General features: G+C 43.6%; 2 protein-coding genes across 7 annotated transcripts; one reads left to right on the forward strand and one right to left on the reverse strand.

Annotated features, from left to right (window-relative positions):
* Positions 1-1383: 1383 nt before the first annotated feature.
* gcnt3 (glucosaminyl (N-acetyl) transferase 3, mucin type) lies at positions 1384-2904 on the forward strand. The gene has a single exon (XM_076037915.1). It carries the CDS (start codon positions 1494-1496, stop codon positions 2775-2777), a length of 1284 nt encoding a protein of 427 aa, XP_075894030.1. The 5' UTR covers positions 1384-1493; the 3' UTR covers positions 2778-2904.
* Positions 2905-3168: 264 nt separating this feature from the next.
* Positions 3169-13037, reverse strand: bnip2 (BCL2 interacting protein 2). Of its 6 annotated transcripts, none has more exons than XM_076037912.1 (12): positions 11820-13035; positions 9742-9837; positions 9536-9603; positions 8455-8631; positions 6811-6993; positions 6524-6626; positions 6097-6228; positions 5932-6018; positions 5751-5849; positions 4989-5024; positions 4522-4548; positions 3169-3820 (listed from the first exon to the last, which is right to left on the reverse strand). In XM_076037912.1, exons 1-11 carry the CDS (start codon positions 12113-12115, stop codon positions 4536-4538), a joined length of 1290 nt encoding a protein of 429 aa, XP_075894027.1. In that variant the 5' UTR covers positions 12116-13035; the 3' UTR covers positions 3169-3820; positions 4522-4535. The 6 variants fall into 6 exon arrangements, with proteins under 6 accessions (XP_075894027.1, XP_075894024.1, XP_075894026.1 ...); XM_076037913.1 differs by lacking the exon at positions 3169-3820 and adding an exon at positions 4292-4400; XM_076037909.1 differs by lacking the exon at positions 4522-4548 and having other exon boundaries at positions 11820-13036.
* Between the last annotated feature and the right edge of the window lie 13558 nt (positions 13038-26595).

Consider the following 26595-nt stretch of genomic DNA (forward strand, 5'->3'; position numbering starts at 1 on the left):
CTCACCCCTTATCCTGTGCCCAGCGTACTCTCTCAAGGGCTGCGGGAGTCCATAGCGGCAAACTTTAGCCGAGTGCGAGGAGCAGAGAGAACCTACGTGGTCACAAGAAACGTGTCACTCCACGCAGAAATGCCCTCAGTTTGGGAATCCAACCGACAACCTCCTTGCGGCGAGGCGCCAGTGCTGATCACTGCACCGCTGTGCCTCCCCAAAGTCACATCTAGTGCATTTACATTGACATTTTGAAATTACTCATGCAATCACTTCAAATATTTACTGACACTTATCCTTGAAGGTAGTCGCACTGCTAGCTGTTGGTATAAAAGTGAACATTTGTATGTTTCTACTTACTAACTGCTTTGTTTGCGTTCAGCAACAACCATTAGCATTTACACAAGGAGTGGTTCACTTGTCTGGTTGGTTTATGGTTAATATTATTTTAATCTTTGCGTCAACATAAGTTAACCCATGAATATTGTCTTTATAACTGAAGGTGCTGACGACAATTGGGAAATGCCTGTATTCTCAGGGCTGTCCCCTCAATGCCAATATAAACTTGATAATATAAGAATTCAAAATTGGATATGAGAGAGAAATCTGATGATGAAACTGATTTTTAAAAATCGTCTGTGGCAGTAATTTTGAAAAATGACTTGCAACCATTGTGAAGAAAAGAAAACGGACCTTGTTCATTTTTGCAACCATGATCTTGGTTAAAATGTATGAAATGAAGAAATGAAGTATTGAATTTTTAAATTTTGTGAACTAAACTTTAGTTCCGCAAACTTCAGCTGTGGTCTGCACTAACAGATGTGTGTGCTTGTGTGACAACGTTCATAAAACGGGTTACTAAATTCTTAATACCTAACTAGGGCAGGTGTTGGTGCACTCAAATGCACGACAACCACTGATGCAGTTTAAGAGGTTTATTGAAGAGTCGGGGAGTCGGTCCGAGGACAAGGCGGAGACAGGGTCGGAGATGGGCTGTTGTCAACCGGGGAACGAAGGAGTACAACAAGGAGACAGGCGCTGGATTACTGGTGCGATGCAAAACAGATAATCTGGCAACAGGGGAACACGGGAGACTGGTTAATAAAGGCAGTGCAGATCAAAGGCGAAGATGTTGTTCTGGTAAAATCTTGGATTAAAAGAACCCTAGAAGACACAAAAATAATGTTACTTTATTCAAAGTGGTTGTCACATTTGGACACCAGTTTCCCAAATGAATTTTGTGTATCATCATCCTTCAGTTATATTTTATAGTTCTATATTTTACATTGCAAACCAAAATTTCAGTTTTCTAAACTGAAAGAAAATGGAACTAGAAAGTCAATAAATAAGTGAGCGCTGTTGACACAGCTGGTTCCAATCATTGTATGATGGACGGCAGCGATGCAAGGCTGACAACGTTGGCACACCCTCGCAGTTCAGGTTGACGTCCAAATCCGACCTCCCACCGAGTGCCAGTTGGACAAATTGGTCGTGAGAAGACGATGCGTAAAATGGTGTCGGCGAGGCTTTCGAAGATCTTGACTCTCCTCCTCTTGGGAGCTCTGCTGTGTCTGCTCCTCTGGGAAACTGACTCCCGCCGACAGCCGAAGCCTGGTCCCAGACTTTCCAAGCAGTTCTCCGGCGACCTGCCCGCCTGTATGGCCATCGTCCAGGGGGACCCGGGTGTGCGGGAGTTAAACGATCTCCTGGCAGCCCGGGTGAGAAAAAGGGTTTTATCCGAGGAGTTCTACCTGAACGCGACCAAGCACTGCCCGACTTACGTTGACAGCAGGGGGTTCATCACGGAGACTCTGAGCGCGGAGGAGAGGGACTTCCCCATCGCGTACTCCGTGGTGATCCACGACCAGGTGGAGATGTTCGAGAGACTTCTGCGTGCCATCTACGCTCCCCAGAACACATACTGCGTGCACGTGGACCAGAAGTCCCCCCAAAAGTTCAGATCAGCCGTGGAGGCCATCGCCTCCTGCTTCCCGAACGTCTTCATCGCCACCAAGCTGGAGAAGGTGGTGTACGCGTCTTGGTCCCGGGTGCAGGCGGACCTGAACTGCATGGAAGACCTGCTGAAGTCCCCGGTCCGGTGGAGGTACCTGCTCAACACGTGCGGCACAGACTTCCCCATCAAAACCAACAGGGAGATGGTGCGAACGCTGAAGCTGCTGAACGGGAGGAACAGCATGGAGACGGAGCAAACCAGCGGCTCGAAGAAGGGCCGCTGGCAGTACCACCACGACGCCGCCACCGGCACGGTCGTCCGCACGGCGGAGAAGAAGAGCCCGCCGCCCATCAGCAGCCCCATGTTCTCGGGAAACGCGTACTTCGTGGTGTCCAGGGAGTTCGTGGAGCACCTGCTGAGCGACGGCGAGGCGCGGAAGCTGCTGGACTGGGAGAAGGACACGTTCAGCCCCGACGAGCACCTGTGGGCCACCCTCCAGAGGATGCACGCCGTGCCCGGCTCGTTGCCCGCCAACAGCAAGTACGACACGTCGGACATGCTGGCCGTCGCTCGCGCCGTTAAGTGGAGCTACCTGGCCGGAGACGTGAGGACGGGGGCCCCGTACGAGCCGTGCACCGGCACGTACAGGAGATCCGTGTGCGTGTATGGCGCCGGCGACATCCCGTGGCTCCTGAGCCAACGGCACCTGCTGGCGAACAAGTTCGACCCGGATGTGGACGACGTCGCCATTAGGTGCCTGGAGGCCTTTTTACACGCCAAGGCTTTGGGCCACTTGTCAATGTTGGTGGGTCATGACGGCATCACTCTGTAGCATAGCACCTCGAGAGCGTTTCTCACTCAGGAGGAGGGGAGGGGAGGGGGAGAGGGTGTATATTTGTAAATGTTGAATTCCTTAAAATACTGATGCTGTTTGAGATTGTGTCCTTTTGGTATTCTTTTTTTTCTACTATTTAATGTTGATTTCAATGAAATCTTTGGAACGTCATCTAGTGGGATCAGGGTAAAACGCAATAAATGAATGAATGAACAAATAAGTAAATAAATGGCTTTTCTTGAATCATTTGGTGCAAGGATGGTACAAGTTTATAAAAAAAAGTTCACCCCATGAGTTGACCTGTTAAAGAAATTAAATACACTGCAAACCCACACTTCAACTATCAAAAACTTCAATTGAATTTTACAAATCAGAGGGCACATTCAGGTGAGGGATAGAAAATAAAGGTTTATTCCTCCCCTCCCCCCGGCAGGATTTGAACAGAATGTCAGCAGTGAACAGTGAAAAACAACCAAAAAAAAAAAAAAAAAAGGTGCCTTCAACGCTTGTTCTTTTAAGTGCCATTCTAATGGGCTGGACACCTATAATGTGGTTTAAAAATCAGCAATCGTAAAAATATATTAATTTCTCTCCATTGTCACCTTTTTGTATATAAATACATACTTAAATGTAATAAAGCTGAACATGCAACAACCATTTGTAACAGAGTGCCTATGATAACGTGTGGCTAACAACAGTAACTAGGAAACACAGACAAACTAGGATTGACATGATATATCTCCAGGAAATTAAAAAGGTTAAAAACATCTCAGACAGCATGTGGTGGACAAAACATTAATGACCAAGCTTCCACAACGTAACAGGCAGCATAGCTATTTTTTTGTTTGTATTGGTTTTTTAAAAAGGCACTTGCAAATGGCAAAACCTCCAGCCACTTCGGCTAGAATATGAACATAAAAGTGGCAGCGGATTGAAACATTCATCCATCGTGATCCTCCACCAACGTGTCGTGCCGGTTGGGTCACTCCGGAACAGCAGCAGCAGCCATTTCCACTTTGCCATGCATGTCCTGGTCAATCCTGGACACAGAGTAAACTGCTGTCAAAGCAGGGAGTGGAGACAGATGACCAACAAACTCCTATAATAAAAATGAATGTCCTGACTATTATCACCAAGTTTGAGAACCCATTAATCATTAACTTACCAGGCGAGTGTTTAATTGACCATATTATTGATGTATATAAAAAAAAAAACTTCAACTTTTAAAAGTGCAAAGATCAACATTAGGCAACAATACTGTGAATTTCCTAGTACATTTTTTATACCTTGGAAGACAAATGCAATTTGGGTGTCTTGGAAGTGTACACTCCATGAACTGGCCAATTGGACCAGTTTCTCTGAAGGTCAAACAGCATTCATTAAAGTTTATTTGGTGTCATTTCCATCTTGCAGCATGTCAATTGGCTTGAAAGCCTGCGTAAATCATCGACAACTTGTTTCTTTTTTTTATTGCTATACATTGTCTTAAGTCTGCAAATGAATTGCCTGAGGGCAAGTCATCCTTAGGCAGATATTTCTTTGGAGGTGGTTGGTGTTACTCAACAGCAGGATGTGAGTCATGCAGAGAGCTGTGAGACAAGCTTGGTGTTTGGGAAGTGTCTGTATGGGGAAATAGGTATACAGCAACACACACACACACGCACACACACACCACACCATAGTGACTGAGAGGTGAGCAGCTTCCTTGTAAGTTCCAACCCATTCTTATAAACCAACTTACCCGCATAGATGGGATCAAACAGTAAACCTGAAATGAGTGTAAATGCTTCCTGGTGAAACTTCAGTATCATGCACTGTCAATATATCACCTAAAACAAAATTAGTTTAAACTTTGCCAACATTGTAGATTTGTGATGATGTACACTTTGAGATTTAATAATAAAGAATATAAAGAATATGCTGTTGCCATAACCTGGAGTGGGCAAATTTTAATGTTTAGGCTGCAACTGTACAGGTTTGTTTTAAGAGCGATACAAAAAAAGAAAAATCTGACAGATGTTTTTTTTTTTATTGCAAGCAAGTGACAGCATATGACTAAATGATTAGAAATTGCACTGCAATATGTTTATTTATTCTACATTTTTTGCTTTTTTATTTTATGATATTTATTTTTCTTACTTGTTAGTTTTGCGAAATGCAAAAGAAAAATAAACTGCTGAAACAGATTCCGGGTGGAAATGCATGTACCTTTTCCGGCTTTTCTTATTTTTTTCCATGTCAAACCTTAAAAGGGGGGGAAACTGGGATTTAGAGAGGGAGAGGTACACAGCCAATAGCAAGCAAACATCCAAAGGGGGCGGGGGAATAACATATCTGATGGATATTTCCGGTGAGACCTCCTGAAATGCAACAGAGAAGCAGGTTCTCTGACTGAGTGCAGTGAAAGCACGTCATGCCAGGCCGCCAGCAAGACCAAGGTGAGAGTAGAAGATTGTAAAACAAAATGACCTGCACCAAAACACAGCTATGACCAAAAACTACACTACTTCATCTGTTTAGGCTAATTTGCCATTTAATAATCTGGGCTTTAGTGGGTTATGAACTATATCATAAAAGCAATGAGCCTAAAACAAAACAACACCTGTCACACTGAATAGGCTGAATACTGAGCTACTGAGCTGCTAAGCTGCAGCACCACCTACAGACGAAATGAGTCAAACTCCGGTACGACCGATTTGGAGGTAGAAGAGCAGAATTAAACACACACACACACACACACACACACACACACACACACACACACACACACACACACACACACACACACACACACAAAACACACCATAGAGAGATTCCTGTCTGCACAGGAGCTCTTTAGGGAAGACAGAAGGGCTCTAACACGGCCCTGTTGCTCATGACAACACTTGTGTGATGAAGTCAGAAGTCAGAGTCAATGTGACCGTTGACGCGAGTCACTGTGTACATGCATTTTGAGTGAATTGTACTCACTGCTTGATACAATCCGGCATTGACACGTACTCCATTGGGACCAGCTCTGCCAGTTCTGTCAGACTGTACACATACTTGATTTTTTGACTGAACTTGGAGCTGTTGATGAAAGGACAAAATGGGAAAATCTGCGCGTTGAGGATTTAGGGTTCACACCGCCGACGCGACTTGACGCACTCACCTTATGAACGGTTTGGTGAGCGCCAGCAGGGTGCGAATAAACCAAGAGGGATGGACGATGATCAAGGACTTCAAGTTCTTCCTTAACCTGTGGCGGCACAGGATGAGCAGAAACTCCACACAGCGTCTCTGCCTGTTGATTTAACAACGGCGGCTTGAAACTCACCTTCGATCAATCTGCTGATAGCACTTGCGGAGCCAGCCGACCGTCGGCATCTTTTTACGGGACGTGGCCCCGTTTAAATACACAATCATGTAGTTTTCGGCCACCAGGAGCTCCAGTGTGCCAATCACGTACCTGCGGAAAGACGGTTAGATTAGAGTGAACCTGGAGGCTCCGTCGTACCCGAACCTCGGACGATACTGACGAGGAATGGGTTCAGCGTAACGTCCGGAATGAAGCTGATCACGGGTTTGGAAAAATCCTGAATACTGTGTTCACACATAGTTTTGGATCAGTGAGACAAACAGCTCACTAGTGAGTTGAATGACTGGATGGATGTCGCGCAGTCCTTCTAGGAAAGTACCAGAAATGTTCACGGCAAAACGTTCTTCTGATCACATGCTGGATGAGAATTCAAATAAACACTTACTTGAATAAATTGTCCATGATGTATCTGTAATTTGGCTGATTGCTCTCAGGCATAAAGCACACAGCAAAGACAATGATGGCATTCAAACCATCTCCATAGTAACCTGCGTCGAAAAACCAAGCGTCACAAATTGATGTTTCAGTATGAAAACACTTTTTCATTCATTTACAGACCGAGTCGCCTCGCGTTGCAGGGCACACTAGTAAACTGCAGCGTAGCGTTTAAAGAAGGAGCTAGTCAGATGAGTGTGCGTCATGAAGCACATTTGACAGTGCCGTGCCACTGACCCCCATGGCTGATGACCCTCTTGTAAGGCTCGATGGCCTTCATGTCCACCCTGTGCTCCTGCTCTCCGATACGAAAGACCCGCCAGCGTCGGCCCTCCTCCCGCTCCTCCGAGGCAGAGAACTCCTGGATCGACTCCACGCCTTTCTGCAGCAGCTCCGTGCTTTTAGGCTTGGGGAGATCATCTGAAAGCACGAGCAGAGGCATTCACAGTTTGAAAAGTGCACCCACTTTCTGTAATGACAGAATCACATCCGTTCCGATCCATTCATTGCCCACCTACTCCCAGATTTTTTGATTTCTCATTTTCATTTTAGAATAATTTCATCCCGTGCAGTTTAATCAAACTGCACCTGCAGTGTGCTGCCGTCTTTTATTTCTTCTGATTTGACGTCATGCTTTGTGCCCAAATCATTAAAAAAAAAAAAAAAAAGAATATTCACAGAGAAAATACTGCTGTTGTGTTGTTCTGCAAATTATGGCAATCATTAAGTGTCAATAAAACTGACAGAATGAACCACCGCAGAAAGACATATACATATGCTGGGTCCCTGGAGGCTGCAGGGTGAAATTGGGTACAGAAGTGGGGATGATTATTATCATCCATGCAAAAAGCAGAATCAAAACAAAGCACAAAAAAACGGAGCTGTCACACTTGACAAGATCTCTGTGATACGATAAGAGCACGACGAGCTCAACTGAAGTAACAGCGGAAAAACAAACTTTAACTCATCATTTTCTGTGTATATATATATGTATATGAATACATATATATATATATATATACACCCATGTATATGTCTAGCATATAAAACGTTATGGTATATTTCCCTCAGTTTTACAGTTTTCATTGAGAGCGCGCGCGCGCGCACACACACACACACACACACACACACACACACACACACACACACACACACACACACACACACACACACACACACACACACACACACACACACTTCCATACAATTCTCTTCTCAGCAATAAAGGCTTATCTTGTGCTTGCTGAGGCTGTAAAAGGACAAGCACACCTCCAATAACACTGACACTGATTAGCAGCACCAATTATATCTACGCTCGTTACGAATCAGTGCTACCAACGCTTCATATCTGACGCGGGCAATTACATATCAAAATTTAACATAAAGGGACACAATAATAAAAAGGGAGGGGGTGTAAAGTGGCATGCCAAGCAAACTGAAAATGAAGGAATAAACTGAAAAGCATCCGTGATTCCTTTGAATGTGTGATGAGCAGGCCATCATCGGGTGACAGGGGTTGATTGGACAAATGGTCGATGGACAAAATAAATGAAGATAAAGTGAAGTTTCCAGACATCTTACCGCCAGACAGAGGCTGACCTGTTGCTGGCCGGCAACCTGTTTCCAGCCAGAGCATGGAAACATTTCTTCCAAGCGAAAAAGAGGAGGGCAGCAGTGTGGAAACACAAGGACAATTACATCACATTTTCGCCACTGCTTTGATGGCAGTCGGCCACTTATCTGGCCCCCGCAACGCATGGAAGTATTTCAAAGCTGAGTAATGAACACATGTGGCAAATTCTGTCGACTGAGCCAAATTAGGTCCATCTTAACTTTGATCTTCAAACAAACGGTAACAAGGCACATTCCCAAGGTTCTTACCTTCCCACTCAAACTCATTGCTGTTGTCTGATGGCGTGTCAATGTCGTCGAGGTCAAGCTCTGTGCTTTCGTCCAGCTCGTCGGAGAGAAGGGAGCCTTCGCTGCGGTCCAGTCTGAGGCTGATGTTCGGGGCAGAGAGTCGCTTCTTTGTTTTTTTCCCGCGGTTCATCGCATAGCCTGTTTACGAGAGGGCAAAATCACTCATGTTTCAGTCTCTTGCAAAACTAAGGCTTTTGTAATGCAGCTCATTATAAAACCAGCTCTTGAATGGTCATGGTCATTTTAATATGTGGTTAGTCAGTTGGGATAGGACATTTTAGGCCCACCACAGATGATAAAGTGGGAAACGATGTCATGAACGGAATGGTAAAAATAAGGACACAGAATCTCGAGTAGCAGATACAACCTGACCAAACTATCATTAAATCTAACAACAAAAAAAGCCAACTTAGTTGTGAAACTATATTTTGTAAGTTCTTGGCGTTTCTCATTTGCCACGGTTGCAAATATTTCCAGAAGTTCAGCCAATCACAATAAAAAGCCTTAGTAGTTCAGGTTTGACATCATGTCACTTACTGTCCACAGACACGACAGCCTCTTACAACTTAGACATTTGCTGTACAGTGATAAGGACCGCAGTGTGGCAGAGTGAGCCAGTTTGTTCAGCTATGCAAGGGGACCAATGACAGAGGGTTGTGAAGGTTTCCTGAATAATTTCAGTTTGGTGAATGGCAAGTCACTTCCAGATGCGTGTGCTATTTCTGACTGGGTGGAAGACGTTACTCAGCAGCCTAATATCCAGTTAATGTAATGCAATGTAACACACACACACACACACACACACACACACACACACACACACACACACACACACACACACACACACGAGAAGTTGCATGCATACAAGTCGCTGATTCTAGAAAAACTTTGTAATCTCCAATCTCCACTTCCTCATCTGAATCTGTCTGAAAGAATTACAGTAACACACTTTAAGAATTAAAGTGTGTGTATCCTCTCAATGACGTAGGCTATAAAACGAGGTCTGTTTAGGGTGTTTTTTTTAAGACTGAACTAGAATTACCTGTGTCTCCCTCTTCCGAAGTTCCAGCAAAGAGCTCGTCATCAAGCTCCTCCTCCTCTGGTAAGGGCCTAGCAACCAAAACAGGAAGAGCTCACACTGTCAGCTGGGTCACAGTCCTAGTGACTTTCACAACGCACATGCTGATGATGCAAAGCTGCGAACCAGGAACCACATATCCTGTTCACGTAGGAGAAGATCAGGCGTACCGCGGAAAGTCCTCATCCTGCCACTCCTCTTTGAGTTCAACTCCTTCCATCCTCAGACGAGCTTCTGTCGTGGCAACAGATTCCTGGCGCTCCAGGCTGGAAGTTGACAGACACATGTATCAGTTCACATGCTGTGTTTTGAGAGAGACCGTGAGAATTCATTATTTAAAAGCCTTTAAATGATAAATATGTTGACAAACAAGGTCAGGGCCTCATAAGAAAATCCATGACTTACTACATTCAAACATAAAGCTGTTAATCTGTGAACAGTGGCTTGTGATTTGGGAAATTCTCACTGTACTTTATCAGATATAAGATAAAGTAGGTTGTTCTAGTCGGCAGTTTTTATGATAACATCAGTCCTTTCTTTTCTCTTCAAAAGCAAACAAAAACATACTTTAGCATTGACTTTATGACGTGACATTATTTGTGCTCCACAGTCCTGCACTTTGGTGGAGGAACAGCGCAGCCACATCTGCTTGCAAGCGGCCCCCTAATCAGATCACTGGCGTCTTGAAAAGCTTACAGACTTGTGTTGAAGGCTAAGTTTGTAAACCATAAAGCTACTCACTAATGCAGATCATTTGAACATACAGAGCTCCCTTTGATGCATTAATCACATACATGCCTGTATTTACGCAGCCAGACACAGAAGCACGCGGGTTATCTGATGCTCAACATTTCCCAAGTTTAGCTCTTTGCGTCTGAATAACACGACGTTCGGCATCACGTTTGAAAAATTCAGCTAAGGCAGAAGAAAAATGTCAAAAATGGAATCACTGTGGCAAACTGCAGTTTTGTGAAATGAGCCGTGGTACAGTGAATTTGATTATCAAAATGAAATCAGCTCTGAGCTCAATTAGCTTGCAGATGATGAGTAGTTCAACATCAGCATGGGATCAGCAAATATGTTCCGTCTGAAATGAAGACTGGTTTTGGTGAGTTCCATCTTCTCAGTCAGGCGGAAAAATGCACTGATCATCACAACAACCAGTTCCAGGATGTCACACAACATCATAAATTGTTTTCACCTGGTAGATGAATAAATAGCACCTGACAACTAGCTGTCAAGCCGATGTCTTCCAGTCTCGCACACACAGCAATGTGCACACACGGCACGTTGGCATTTGACTCCTTTTGCTCCATCATCGTCTTCTTAACATGTTGGCCAAACAGATGCTGTGCGCTGCGTATGTGATGTTTAGCTCTTGCTGTCTCACCCAAAAACCAACAGAGCATTGGCAACATTGCAGATATATTGGTGTAGTTCATGTTGTATCTAAAGTATTAAACTGAGGAAACTGATACTTTGTTGGAGCCTCCACATGTTCAGGAACAAAGAAACAAGGTGGCCACTAGGTGGACTCAATGGACAGACTGCACACCTGGCTGGGGGTGTTGCCACTAACCTGAGAGAAGTAGATCACTTCCCAAGATGACAACACAAAGAGCTGCCTTCCCACAACTGGAGGCTTTTGCACAGTTTTTCTGAAAGGTGGCGCAAGCAAAATAACCCAAGGCTGATCTTTCCTCGGTCCTGGGGAGTTTATTCACAGCCAGGCTTAAGACACATTATTTTCAGAAAACAATGCAAGGGTGATTTTTAAAAAAAACAAAACAACTAAATATTAGACCTTTGGTCGATTCCCAATCAAGGAAGGACAAGGCCAAGAACAGGTGTCATATTCTGAAATGTATCAAATGGCAATGGTGTTTCACACCTGAAAAACACTCAGGAAACACGTTCCAGGTATGTTTGGTTCCAGTCTGAGTAGTAGACCAACTTCTTGATGTGCTTATGAAAAATGCACGGTTCACTTTTATATGTACAATTGTACACACTTGCACTAGTGCAAATCTTTCTTCACAGTCTGTTCATGAACGTAAAACCAAGCTGAAGGTTGCACATTCAATTCGTGTGATCATTGTGGATCTGGACAACAGTGATGACCGCAACCATCTGGTCGAAACGCAGCTGATCACCGAGGGGAAGAAAACATGCGTGCATCTGGTTTATCAAACTATCAGCTACTTGACCTTTACGGAGTTCTTAACGCTATGATTTTACACGCACTGACCTCCCAACGGGTCCAGACTGGGGAAGCCTGGTCGGGGTAGAACACCGTCCTCCGATCTGTGCCTCCTCATTGTCCGGGCCACTCGGCTCCTGATGTTCTCCACTTGCTCGGACTTCTTGTGCCTCCTCGCAAGGTTCAAGCGGGAGAGCCGTCCTGTGGTGCAGGTCGTCCAGCTCTTCCTCGTCCCCTTCCCCCGATACTCCGGAGGATGAGGGACTGGACGTGCGTCTCTGTCCCACCTCGTCATGGATCCTCCTGGGTGGGACGTAGTTCGCCGTGCTACTGTTTGAGCTCATATCAGCCCTCACCGCCGCTTCACTCTCGAGAAGTTCCGATGCCAATAAGTTCCCACCGTATCTTCCAAAGAGCCGCAAAACGTGACTAGAAGTCGCTCGGCTAACTAACGCACTTTCTTCCGCAGTTATGTAAAGTAGTCCTCGCCTGCTGCGAGTTGCACCTAAGCGACTCGGCTGCTGTTGTTGACAGCTCCGCTAGCTTTGTCTACTAACTGCATATCCTTCCCAGCGAGTCGTATTAAATCGCACAAGGATCGCAGACAGTCGTTCTTTCAACTTCCCGAACGCGTCGCAGTTGTATTAAGCGACCTCCAAAAAGACCCAGGTGGCTTTTTTTGTTGTTGCATAGACAACAGTGCGCAGTGATCCGACTTCAGTTTCCTCCTTCGCTTCCTCCAAGTCGGAATGGTCTCCTGCGGCCAGGCGTTAGTCACGCTAGCGCAGGAGGCTACATTTAGCGTCACTCAGCCGCAGCTAAAAGACCGGCGAAAGTTTCTCCATAAAGTCAAACGAGCCGTTACTTGCGAGCGTAACTCGGGGGACAACTGTTCCATTCATCCATGTGAGTATAAAGTCGGTTGTTGTTGTTGTTGTTTTCGAATTAGCGCACCGGCTCTTCCTGTGTCAATCTCAGTAACATAACTAGCGGTTGTCTGCTAACAACGCTAACTTCCCCAGAGAAGTCTTGGGTTGTTCCTTTGCCCAAAATCGGCCGCCTCGAGTTGCCAGTTGCCTTCAATGTTGGTTTGTATATGAACTTAACTTTTATTTTTTTGTCAAGCACACGTGCTTGACACCACAAGTACTCGCCGGTAAATCATGCCAATATATTATACATTTCTTTAACTGTCCAGGCAATGGTGGTCTTTAATTCTCGCCTTGAGCTTCTAATTTATTTTAGACATTGAAATACTTTTTCGATGTCTTGAAACATTACCCGTCCAAGCGTGACGATTTGCTTCAATTAACTTTATGAAGTATTATACAATATTATACAAACCGAGACTTGGGTAAGTAAACACTTATCACACAAAAACATATTATTTATGCTGTAAAATTCATTTAAAAACAAAACAAAACGTACAATCCAGCGAACCTGGCAACCCGGCCAGTTTCGCTGTTAGCAAAAGGTGTCACGTTGTCACTGTTGGCTTTACTGCCCTCTACTGGTAATTATTAATACTTTAGAAGAAAATTACATTGAAAAACTACATGAATAAAGTAATATCGGAAATTAAATTCATTAAAAGTATTGTGAAAATGTCTTTATTTATGTCATATCTGTATTTTGTGTATAATGAATTGAATTGAGTAAAGTATTCTTACCCCCCCCCCACCACCCGCTCTCTCACACACACACACACACACACACACACACACACACACACACATACACACACACACACACACACACACACACACACACACACACACACACACACACACACACAGTTCATTATATCATAAAACACCCTCAGTTGAGGCAGACCCATTGCAATTAAAACAGACTTGATCAGCTACATATGGTCCTAGCATTAAATTAGGTAGATCAAAGAAGATAAAAATAATGTTTAATATCTGGAGAGTCGATTAGACTACAACACAAGCATTAAAAAACAAACAAACAAACAAAAAATCACGTAAGGTGCATCTTCGTCTGTCTGTCTGTCTGTCTGTGTCTGTCTGTCGTTCGCATTCGCGTAAACCCAGTGACTCGGTTGAGCCACTAGATGGCGGCAGATGATTGATCCCAACACTTGAGTCCGAGGACAGCGCTGCCGAATGAACTCCCGGACTAATATATAATGTACCTATATAATATAGTAGGTTTTCATTTACAGTTACTACAAATGGTTTATAGCGTCATATGAAATGAAATGTAGAACAAATTACTTTTCAGTTTTATCAACATAACATTTCTTGCTCACAATTTGGTAAAAATGAATAACAATAATAATAATAATAATAATAATAATGATAATAATAATAATAATAATATTGGTACATTTTTCAGGCATCACAGCTTTTAGTTTCAATTGTTATCCAAAATAAAGACAGCAAACAAAATATAATATTTCTTTTGACTTTATTTGTGATTAATACTTCACTATCAGACCTCCGCCTGGTTAAAAAGAAATGACAATTTCAGATTTTACACTGTTAATGATACTGCCTGGTTAATGCCTCCTCTGTGCACAGCACATCATTCAGTGTAATTTCTAATTAACACACTGCTATTTACTCTGTTGGATCATTAGGCCTCATCACAAAAGGATAATCCAGTCAAATTGCGAGTTTATGCTACCCTTCCACCTTCCAACGTGGTGCTGTTTGCTAATGAGTCATTTTGCAATTATCAAACAAATTAAGACAAATGTTCCCTCTTTAGCGCGGGAGGAATCTACTGAGCCTGGCTGTCACATAAAACTCATGCAAAACAGATAGAGAATTCATCACAGACACTTCCGTGGAAGCAGTGCCACATTTTAAGTAATGAAAAAAAAAAAAAAATGTAAAAATAACCCTCAAATTATTTTGGAAAGGAAATTGTATTTTTGAATTTGTATTCATTTCCGAGGTATATTTACTAGAAAAATATTCTGGGAAATTTCAAGCAAAAAATTTCTTTTATGAGGAGACTTTGTGTAGACCCAGAGCACTGAAAGAACACTGCATTGTAATGTTTGTGCTACATTGTTCACTTTGGTAAATCTCTTTTTAATAAGAGTCGGTGAGAAGCGGTTGTTGTTCATACTTGAACCTCTCAGTTGGTTTAAACAGAAGCTGAAGAAGCATTTACTGTCTGGATTCCTCCTTTTTCAAAGAAACACAAAGGCTCCCGAAGTGCTGCAGCAGACCTGTGCTCTCACCATGAAAGGAGGAATGAGCGTCGGGATCACAGATGGAAGATGTAACCTATTTGTGAACCACAATCATTAGGAGGGATCTCCAACCAATTTCCATAAGTGGGGTAGCGGGAAGTATTTAGGCTACTCCAAGTATATCACTAATGAGAAAAGACAAAAAGAATTCAAGTGCATGTTTTATGCAATCTCTTTCTGGGTGTAGATGACTTATTATTAATGATTGCCGAGCCTAAAAGGGAGGCAAAAAGATAGCAACCACAAAGAGACTGGTAAAAAATTTAAAGAGGAAGTTAAATGAATATTTAAGGAGGATGAAATATTTAATGGAAACAAATGAGCAAAACATTTAAAACGGAGAGATAAATAGCGCAAGCCGCCTCAATGACCCTAGTAATTTGTGCTGTTTGCTGCAGAAGTCACAAGGCCTCCGTGTCTCTCGTCAAGCCCTGCGTTTCAGGACTCAGAGGCGGTTGTTTTTCTGGCACAGCCGTCACCGCAGGACGGGGTGTCTGTAACCTGGGGCCGACCTTGTGGTGGCGAAATATTAGCCTCTGATTCGCTGCAGTTTGCAGCGCTGGCATGAGGCGGAAAACAATTCATCTTTTATTGACCTCCCTTTAAGTTGATGTTTGCAATCTGAGCACCTCTGCCCCCCAACACACACACACACACACACACACACACACACACACACACACACACACACACACACACACACACACACACACACACACGTCATAAATTGTGAAGAAGATCCTGCGTCTGTTATTTTTTTAGACACAGTTTCAGTCTGACTTTTTTTTTTGTACCAACAGACAATACAAAAGCTGTGTGTTATGTACAGGCACAGTTCATTTGTTTTCTAAATGCGAAAATAATTAAATCAGCAAACAAATAATTATTCAAGTCAATGAGAACAATTATCTCAGACGCCTCCGAGACTGGGTTGTGCATACTGAATTGATTAATTATCCTACAAAAGATAATTGAGTTGGATCTTCGACTGCGCGTCCTCTCAACACACTGTTTGGCTCTCCAGGAAAAATCACGTCTCCTCCATACTTGATGTGGTGGAGCGATCATTCTCATCTGACATTATTCCACCAAAAAATCTCCAGACACCTCCCCCCCCCCCCTACACACACACACACACACACACACTTCCAGCCTCCCCGCCAAAAGAAAAAAAAAAACGTCCCTGGTAACAAATCCAGATATGAACATCGGATTAAAAAACAAAGATCTTTATGAAGCTGCCGCAAAGATTTATTAAACGCGGCGTCTCCGTCTCCTCCAGCTCAGCTTTGCTGCGGTGCTGTGTCATGCCCTTTGTGACACACAGTCAGACTATTACTTACCTCCGAGCCAGACAGAGATCATTACCTCCGTGAATGATGGCGAGGCAGGCCGAGCCCAGCAGCTTTATTTCCCGGCTCAACCTCGGCGGACGCGCAGCCATCACATCCTGTTAGCGATTCCATGGCTCCCCCGTAAAGATGATCTCTCTCAATCAGCTCGCTCCGTCTCAGTCGCCGCTGACGGGCCATCAGTCACCGCCGGCCGGGACGGGGGCCTTTCCACGCGTTCACTTGTGATTGACACCGCTTAGATGAAGCGGTTAGAATGGCCGGGCTGTTTATTTCTTCAATGGTGCAATGCCCCCCCGCAACCCCCTTTTTTTTTTTTTATTATTACATTTTATACCGGCACATTCAATTTATTCTTCCCCTAATATCCCCATTTTGAGATCTTTTCCCCCCCAGATTGCACTAGAGGAAAATTACACAATTAATCCCTCACAAAAACAAATGCATTTGTGAATGTTCACAAAACCCTAAAAGTATTTAACTGCAATTTCGGATTCAGAGTCTAAAGTCCTTTCACATTTTTGGGAGGGGATAAAAAGAAGCAGCCACATATTTCAGAGGGAGGCTTAGACACCTGCATGGGGCATCATTACTTGCCAGGAGGCAATATCAAGTTCGATTTTGGTTCTCTTTTTGACATCACAAAGAGCTGCTTTCCAGAACCATCTTATTTGGCACACGCTTTCGGAACAAAACGGACCAAACCAAAGAAGTAAAGGACGAGCTTTCCTCATTTCTGGGTAGACGGGCTACAGACTCATTATTGTTGGAGAACATCAGCGAATTTTAAATGATATGGGGCCATGAATGCAACCGGCCTTTTCCTGCTGGGCAAGTATCCCGTCGGTCTGGTGTGGAATCTCTCAAATGGCGAGATGAATGAAGTCAGAGGCTTTGACATTCTAATCAGAGTGAACACGCCGAGCCAACTGTCACAGTCAGACCTCATAAAGGTCGTTCTGCCCGCTAAGGATCTGCTTGCCATAACATTTAATCGTAACATCCTAATGACTGGTCCACGTGTGGGATCGGGTTGATATTTTATGTATAAGCACACATTGTATTCAAGGCCTTTTATTCTATTAACCTGTCCTGTCTTTATTAGATCCCCTCCCAAGACAATTCCCATACGGATTAGCCTTTGATAAATATGCTTTTAGGTCTATCTAATTAATGCATTCCGCTGTGAATTTCTTCACTTGTCACCCACTCTTTAACCTCACAGCGCAGGAACAGACTTCTCCTACTCAAATTAAAGGTCCTCGGAGATGCTGCACACGCGTGTGCTAATGATGTGGCACGCTCCGAAGCCTTACATCTTACCTGGAGCCTCGCTGAAATGTTTTGAGTAGAAATGAATTGTGTGACCTCACCATTATGCAGTGTGGATATATTCCAAGCAAACATGTTTTAGTTTATTGCGTTTGTTGTCAACTAGTAATTCAGGGCTCCTGAGTGAAAAGCGCAGCGCGTGTTACATTCATGTGATTTGTAATGCAGATGTTTGCTCTGCGGTGAGGTTTCAACTTTAAGCATAAGCAGTTTGTTTTAGATTAGTGTCAGTTTGTTCCTGCCACATTTTAGTGGACACCACCTTCAATAGGAAGAGAATTGCTTTGCTTGATAAAATGAAGCAATGCTAAGCGATCAACTAACAATGCAATGACCTGGTGTTCAAGGGATAGCTGAAAGTTTTTGCAAATTTGCCGGTGTTTCCGTAAGCTGCTCAGCCAGCAAAATAAAAGTGAATGGTACAGGTCTCCCTCCTTCAAAACTCAACCGCTACACAATCCAACAACTCCAAAACGCTCTCATGGACAAGTTGAGATCTGCACAGTCACCACGTTGAACATAATGAGACATTGCTATCGTAGGAATTACATTCCAGACATATCTGCTGGGCAGAGTGATTTCAAAAGCACATGCATAGTGCAGCTACTCATTAAACGGCATGTTTGTTAAGAAGCGGTGGTGGACTTTGCGGTTGGACTTGGTGAATAATGATTTCTCCACAAACTCTGACCCAGAACCTTACTTATTCCGGCCACAAATCAAGTAACTACGCCACTGTCGGAGTTGTGTACTGTGCCACGCCACCCACTAGTTTACTCAAGGAAGAAGTTTCCAGTATTTGCTTCATGTGTCATTATTATACAGTATTATTATTATTATTATTTTTGTGTAGTGGTGAACGTGCAAGTCATAAATCGTCCATGAGAGCATTTTGGAGCGGTTTGATTGTGTTTGAGGAGTTTTAAGGGTGGTAGACCTGTACTGCTGCGCAGCTCACGTCTCTTGACACCCTCCTACCTCTGCCATCCCCCCATTCCTAATTAAAGGGAATGTACCGACTTGTATGAGGAATATGAAAATAGCAAAACTTTGAACTATCCCTTTAAGACGGACTGTGTGATGGTCTCCTCTGTGGCTACATCTACAAGGTACCTCCAAGTTAGTCCAAGCAATTCATCATTTTATTTGTCCCAGTTATGGCTCCATGAATGCCAGTATAATTGCACTTTCCGGCAAGGGACCGTTCATAGGTGTAATGAATGGGGCAAGGAGGTTATCAGCACAAAGCCTTTGCCATTTGTCTCAGTGAATGTGCTTAATAAGGGAAGTGCCTGCGCACTTTGAAGATATTCTCTGCAACGGACATCCATTCTGTGCTTTACTTTAAGAAAGGCCAGTGGCGGGAGCCCTCGTCTGTTTGATTTGTCCAGATGTCACCTGTTACTCTCAGGCTTGGCAACATGGGCCAACGGGCAGAAAAGTCCTTGTAAAAAGTCATAATGGGATCTGTTGTGTGTCCCTTTGTGAACGAGGCCCAGGGTGCCAGCAGTCATTTAACACACAGTAAACATGGTCTTTTAGAGGTTGTTAGGAGAGAAGCGGCAAACACTCAGGGGTGGCCAGTGCCCAAGAACACAAAAGAGTCTTAAATTAGTTTTGGATCACTCAGAAAGGACATTGACAACTTCAAAATAGAGTAGAATTCATTGTATTTGTTATAACTGTACAAATAATTGGTGGGTTGAGTTTCACTTACTCATTAGATTTACTCACTTTTCTATTGTGGTCTAGAAAATATGTATAAATATTGAAGAAAATATGGCAGTTTGAATAATTTGCAATATTGAATGAACCGTAACAATATGTTGTGATATGTTCTAATCACTAAATTGTTCTATTAATTTGTAATTGTATATTTAGAGTCAGTGTGTAACTAACTATATTGCGTTTTCTTTGCATCTGCTTTACTGTCTGATTAAGTGGTGACGGCCCATACCCAACGTGTGCAGTGTCTGACAAAGTCTGATACTATTGCCATGGAAACAGAAGATTTGCCAAGTTTCAGGTTTACTGACGACGCTCTCACTTCACAACTCGGTATGAGTTCTAATGCTTAAGCGAAATAACATTTTGACACCCGAGTAGGCCTTCAAACAACCGTTTGTGCATCTTTTGTCAAAAATGCCAGGGATATTTCAAAATAAAACACGGATGCACCCCTCAGTCAACAGGAAAGCTTTTGAAGCCTTGTTTTAATTTGCTGTGAAAAGCCCACCAGCCACTGTCAGCGTATGCATCTCAGATCCAGCCAGTTGCAAGGATAAAGGAAAACTTATAATGACTCACTCTGTCACTTCTTTTTTACGATAAATGTTTAAATTACCATCCTAACAAAACAACAAACGTCATCCTGCTGTATTCCCTGCTTTGACTTTAAGCCCTCTGAACAGTGTATTCGCCATTACATCCAAACAGTGAAACTACTTTTCCTTGTCTTTAAAAAAAAAAAAAAAGAAAAAAAAGGGAAAAAAAGATGAAATATTTTCTCTGCTATGTAATTCTTCCCTCTGTATTTCGAGAGATACTGACCTAAAAAGGTTGATCAAAGACTGTTGGAACTCCACAGCCTGCAGCAACCAATAAATTGGTCCGTTCGATGTTTTGCACTGACAAATTATTCTCCAGAGTACTAACATTCTTGGTAGCAACTCAATTAGCAAGAGACAGATGTAGCAAGAATTCACATTTATGTTTTATAGACCGTTCAATATTTTATCATTGCAGCGTGTGTTGGCACTGGCCCCTTTTATGTCACACAAATGATCACTGTTTGCTAATTCTCAGATAAAGTGATAGTTGTTTTGGTATCAAGTGCACATTTGTTGGGGAAACCTCACTCCCTTTAGACTTTTCCACAATGTTAGAATGGCCTTGAGCGTCCATATGAGATTGTATCGCCAGTGTTTATACATGTAAGTTTAGTTCTTGTCACGGTTCTGTCGAATGTGATAGTTGCGTTGTTAAATGCTTGAACTATCTAGTTCTAAAAAAAAAAACAAAAACCTGTGTTTTGCCTTTATGGAAAAATAATTTCCCATCCACCTGATCATGTTTTCAGATGGGAATAGGCTCTCATTAATATGCATGTCTCTCTTGACTATGTTTAGGCGCTTGGCATTAACCCCTCTCAGAGACAATGGTGACCTTCTGCAGAAAAACCATATGGTTACTTTGAGCAATGTCGACCGCTGTTCAAGCATCATTTAGCTCAGAGAGACATGAACGCACAGGGCTTTAACACGCAACTCAATTAATTCGGACACAGAAGATTAGGCTCCAATTGTGGACTGAAAGAATAAATATTGAAGTGAACCCGTATTGCTATTTTATCCATGCGCGTCAGTTGAACATTTTTAAAAAAAATATCTCCTTGTGACTAGCAAATATTGTCTGTACATGGGTTACGTTTGTGCAGAGTACAGTGCATCATTGACATCAATTCATTTGTATGTTCTGAAAATCAAACATCTGGCATTTTAACCTTATGTCACATGAACTGGCCCGGAGTGAATTTACTGAAGTGTCTATACGAGTATGCAAACAATACCAATGTCTTGCGCACATGAAACCAAGTAACCATGTTATTAATGCGGGAGGTTACCACATGCGTTTTTTTTTTTTTTTTTTGCGTTACAATTGGTACAGATACTGTTCTAATATTTGCAACAAGACCCTGAGCATGGTGTTGTTTAGATTGCTTCCCCTGCCCCCAAACACGGTCCAACTTCTTGTAGCTCATAGAATATCTACAAATAATATAATATCTGTCCGTCTGTCTTTAAATTACACACATAATATTTAAGATTTTAAAAGTGAAATGGTTCAAATGAATTCTTATTCACTCTGCTTTATATCCTTTTCACACTGACATTACCATATGCTGTAATGGTGACATTTAATCTGTACCCGACTTACTCTGTTGAGGCAGTCCATTTGCCGTGTTTCTCCCAGTTTGACTGTGTGTTACAACTGTTTAACTCAAACAAACAAAGGCACAAAATCGAAACAACAACAACAACAACAACAACGACAAAAAACACAACAAATTAAAACCAAACCAAAAAAACCCCTCAAAAAACTGACTGCAGCAGGTTCCCTGGTTGGCATCACACTGTAGTTTCCCGCAGCACATAGCTCACAGACAACAAGGCCGTTGACAGGCTGTTGTGAGTGCATCCGCAGCGCTTTCACCTCCCATTACAAAGATGTGCTGGAGTGGATTTTTTTGGCAAGTGTGCCCATCTTTTTGCTGGCACATATTCCAGAGTTGGCGTTGCGCTGAGCAGCAGGAAGGCGCCCGCGGAGAGCTGTACCTGGATGGCTCTCCTCTAACCACAGACCTTTCTTGGGATGGGTCATTAGCATTGTGCCATAGATGGATGGCAACATTCTGCACACTCGCTGGCCAAAGGAGGATGCATTTTTTTTTGCCCCCTCCACACACTCCTTTGGTCCCTTGGCCTGCCTGCTGACCTGCTCCTGGGTCTTAGTTAACATTCAAAGGGCCCTGACCTGAAAAACAGGCTTGGCAGCGGTATCAAGGTCCCATCCTCCCCAAAGAAATTAGGGGCGGTAATCTTTCAGGAACAACTTACTCACCTTTCACCGGCCATGTAAATGGAAGCGATGCAACCCCGCTTTGTGTTTTGCACCCTATCTTTGCCCCACCCCTTCCTCCTCCGGCCGCAGTCCAATTTGCGTGTATTTGACAGCTCAAAGGTGACAAATGACGGCCGGGGTTTAAAGAAGGTTACGTTTAAACAGAGTGCAGGTCAATGGGGTGGATGGCTGAACGCTAAATCATTGTCAGGGAAACTAATGATGCAACATTATAAGACAACAGGGCACAATAAAAAGATGAAGTGCAGGATGTCACACTTATACTATAATCAACCGATGTCTGTTTCAGTCGTACATTCATCTTGATTTTGCATAGACATTCGCATATTCTGGTCTGAGATCCCGTACAAATCCACCGCTTTATGTTGCTGAATCCCTTTTTTGGGACTCAGTAATATCCCAGCTGGGTGGTGGTGGTGGTGGTGGTGGGCTGAGGGGGGGGGGGGGGGGGCTTATTACCGTTTCGCTGGATATGTTGGGACGATTCCGCTGCAATTAGAACCAGGACGGCACTTTGTTAAGCACTGGAAACAAATATTTAATCCGTCACGTTTAAGCTCCGTTACACCTGCTGCAGTCATTTCAAAAACACACAGGAAGGCGGAATAACAAACACGGAAAGAGCCTGGGAACCCAAGCACAAGTTGTGGCATCTTGACAAGTCTTTAAGTAATTCTTACAAGAACAAACAGCCCTGGGCTCACTTGCTTCATTGCTTAAGTCAAAACAGAGAGTACATACAGCCAATGGGCTGCTTCTGAAATCACACATGCAGTGCAGTAACTGGTCATATTGGCCCAGTAGTGAAATTGCTGGAAAAGATTGAAAAATCTTTATTGTATACCAACATTTTTCTGTCTTTATACACACACAAAATATATTTATTTATTTCTTTTTTTGACAACAAATATATTTCTTCATGACCTGGAAACAGCAATGTGGCGATGATGAAAGCTCATTGTAGCTGCACTACAACATGGCTAGAGGTTATGTGGACATGGAGTGTCCGGGAAAAGGCTCAAGGACACCTCACACTTCTAGATTAAACAACGTTCACTCTCTGTCACATGCTGAGGTCCCAAAACTGCCACGCCAGAGGAAAATGAGCCCCCTCATGGCCCCCTCGCCGTGGATGGCAGGATAAAACGGCGCTGTGCCTGAAGGAGACCCGGGATAACGAAATAATCTTTAATCTTTGTCCCTTCGAGGCACTTCCAGCACCTGTTATTCTGGATGGCACCGCCAGAGAGGGCGCCTTGCATATTCACACTAAGCCGGGTAATTATTGCACTAATTATTCACTTCTGATGCTAGGGGAGGGGGTGGTGGGGTGTGATTACCGGCCCCTGGTTCAGGTGAACAACTCGTCTGCTCGCGCGCCAGCTGAAGCTGGAGCGGCCCGCTGGTGAACAGTTGTTCCACTCCTTTTTCCCTCGCAGATATTTGACCTCTTGTCATGTTTGCAATCTGTACTTTTGGGAAAGGGGGTGGGGGAGGGCAAAAAAACAGCCCCAAAACTTTTAATTGCTCAACAGCAGCAGGAGTGAGGAGCGCAGGCTTGGCCATCTGTTCCTTCCCCCACATCGCATCCCTTCCCCAACAGAAACTTCCTCTTTAAGGTTTCCCAGTTTCTCCGCTGTCCTGCGCGACGGATCTATTGGGAGTTGTCGCCACGCCGTCCCTGCGTAACCATGAGAAATTATTTCTCTTAAATTAATGAGTACCCGTAGTATTTCTTCTCCTTTTCTTCTCTTCATCAATAATTAATGGATGGAGATATGTTCTTTTTGTTTAATGGGGTGCATTTATAATCAGAGCCCCCGGCCCCAAAAGCCTTTAAGACAAATATTTCTGCTCTTTGACTAGATTTAATTCAATTAGTAAAAATACAACATCAAATACTATGCCTCCATTAACAGATCTTTCATGTTAAAAATGAGTATCATGAATATTACATCTGCCGTCATATGAAAACAATTATTCTGTGACACTGCACAGATGCAGAAGTATTTTTTTTCTGCATGATTACCACCCGCAATGTGCAGCACATGCTGCATAAGTGTGATCCTTTGTACTACCCATAAATAAACCACCCAAGTGGGAAAATGCATTGAGTTCAAGAAAAAGTTTAAAATAAAATTAATAGTAATTTTTACATTTCTTTTTCTTTTTTCTTTTTTTTTCTTTTTTTTACAAAATTACATTTAAAGGGCTGTTTATCATGAGATGCAAACAACACTTACAATGGTGTCTTTAAACTTGAAAGAAACATTTATTTAATTGCATGATAAGGAATGGAACTGCATGAAAAAGATTTCATTCAAAGCTGTGTCCTTGTTTTCCCCTGTAATGAACAATTGTAAGTGTTTCTGATTCCCTGGAAAATAACATTTCCCAATCATTCTCATCTGATATTTGCGATCAGTTCAGTAGTTTTGAATAATATAGTTACAAAACGTACTTTTAAAAATTGACTTTTAAAGTCTGTAGACTCCCCAAAGGGACCTGGACGGAGGTAGTGAATAATTGTTTTACTTACGTTTCATTCAAAGATTTTGTTTTCCATTGCATTTTTATTTTGCAGCCTCGGAATGCCAGCCAATTTATTGCCGTTTGCGATTTACAACATTATTTAGGGAATACATGCAACGGGGGGAATTGTCAGTACACAATCTGAACCAAAGCTCCAAAAGGATTGGATTGGATTTCAGCATGTAGAACTGAGGCACAAAGCATCCACAGGTAGACAAAAAAAAAAAAATTCTAAAAGTCAAGTGTGCAGAAGGGAATGAGAGCCAACTACTGCTAACCTTGGAGAAAAGGGCAGAAAAATCTTTGCCAAGACAGAAGTAAAAAAGAGGGGCGGGAGGGAGAAATGTCATTCTTTGCTCGGCCTCCTAAAGGTCAGCTCTCTGCCGCCGGCTGCGGAAGCGCGGCTGAAATATAAATGCTCTCGTAGCACTGTGCCCGCTGATTGCTTTACTCTCTAGGCAATGTCAATTTTATGAAAGTGCCCGCAGATTAAGTCGGCGGGACATCGAGGGCCCTCGAAGAGGATGCCATCCTGTCTTGGAGAAGGGTCCGAAAGCCCTTGTCTATTACCGGAGACACCCCAAGGACAGATGTTTCAGGCTTAGGGGGGTGATGGAGAATAATAGCGCATTAGATTCCTAATGTCTCTCGGATGCAGGACTCCGGGGAGAAGGAACTCCTGGGTAATCCAAATTCAGCTCTCTCTTTCTCCCCCCCTCCCTTGTTTTCTCTCGTTGCTTCTTCTCTTTCTTGGCTCTGACCAGAGGTGGCTCCCCCCCCACCCCCCTCTCTCTCTCTCTTTCCATCCCTCTCTCCCCCTGTCTCTCTCCGTCCCCGCCGAGGCGCTGAATCCTACCCCCGAGCTACACGCTGCACGGCCCATTCATCAAAAGCGGCCGACCCTCTCCAGTGAGGGACAGCATGCTATGGACTAATGAACTCGGTGTTTGTTGCCGGACGCGCTGTGCGTGTCCCGTCTCTGTACACAGTGGGGGTGGGCAGTGGGGGTATTGGAGGGGCGGGGGGGAGTCTTTACTTATTACAAGCCGTCATGACACATAAAGCAGACGCAGTTTGGTTACCGAGGGGCCAGTCCGTCTCGTTATGGATTTCCACTCGGAAGATCCAGACGGATAATGTCTGTTTTGTTTTGAAAGGAAGTCGGCAGCACGTGCGCTTTGACGTGCACGCTCCTTTGTCGACTTTCTCCTCCCCCCATCAAGGCCACTCAGCTAATACCTGATGAACGGCGCCGGGGTTCAGTTTCCCCCCCTGGATATTTTTATCGTCACACATCATATGTAAATTGATGTGTGGCAATTAAGGATGAAGAGAGTGTTTTTTTTTTTTGTTTTTTTTTTAAATCCCAGCATGAATGTTATTTCTATAAAGTCCCTGCCCCCACCGGCCTCACCTCCTGTGTGAGGACCCTTCCCATCTGCAACCGCAGGCCAAGGGTACACCTTGATGAGAGAGGAGGGAGGCTAATTCAGTCCTCAGGCTTAATTAATCCTAATGTCTTATTTGATGAATGGCTCCTAAATTGTGCTGTAATAGTGTTTTTTTTTTTTTTTTTTTGTGCGTCTCATCTCTCGTCTCGTCTGTGTGTGGAGGGGGGCCGCTGGCCAAACTACGTGCATACACATGAGCGAGGAGAAAGTCAACCTCGCGACTGGGGAGTGTCTGGACTTTGTTTGCAAAGTTGCGGGCAACGTGTGTTTTCGCATCGCTCCCATATAGC

The sequence above is a fragment of the Nelusetta ayraudi genome, unplaced genomic scaffold (assembly GCF_046127955.1).
Source record: "Nelusetta ayraudi isolate G7.1 ecotype Tasmania unplaced genomic scaffold, CSIRO-AGI_Nayr_v1 ptg000053l, whole genome shotgun sequence".
Classification (NCBI taxonomy): domain Eukaryota; kingdom Metazoa; phylum Chordata; class Actinopteri; order Tetraodontiformes; family Monacanthidae; genus Nelusetta; species Nelusetta ayraudi.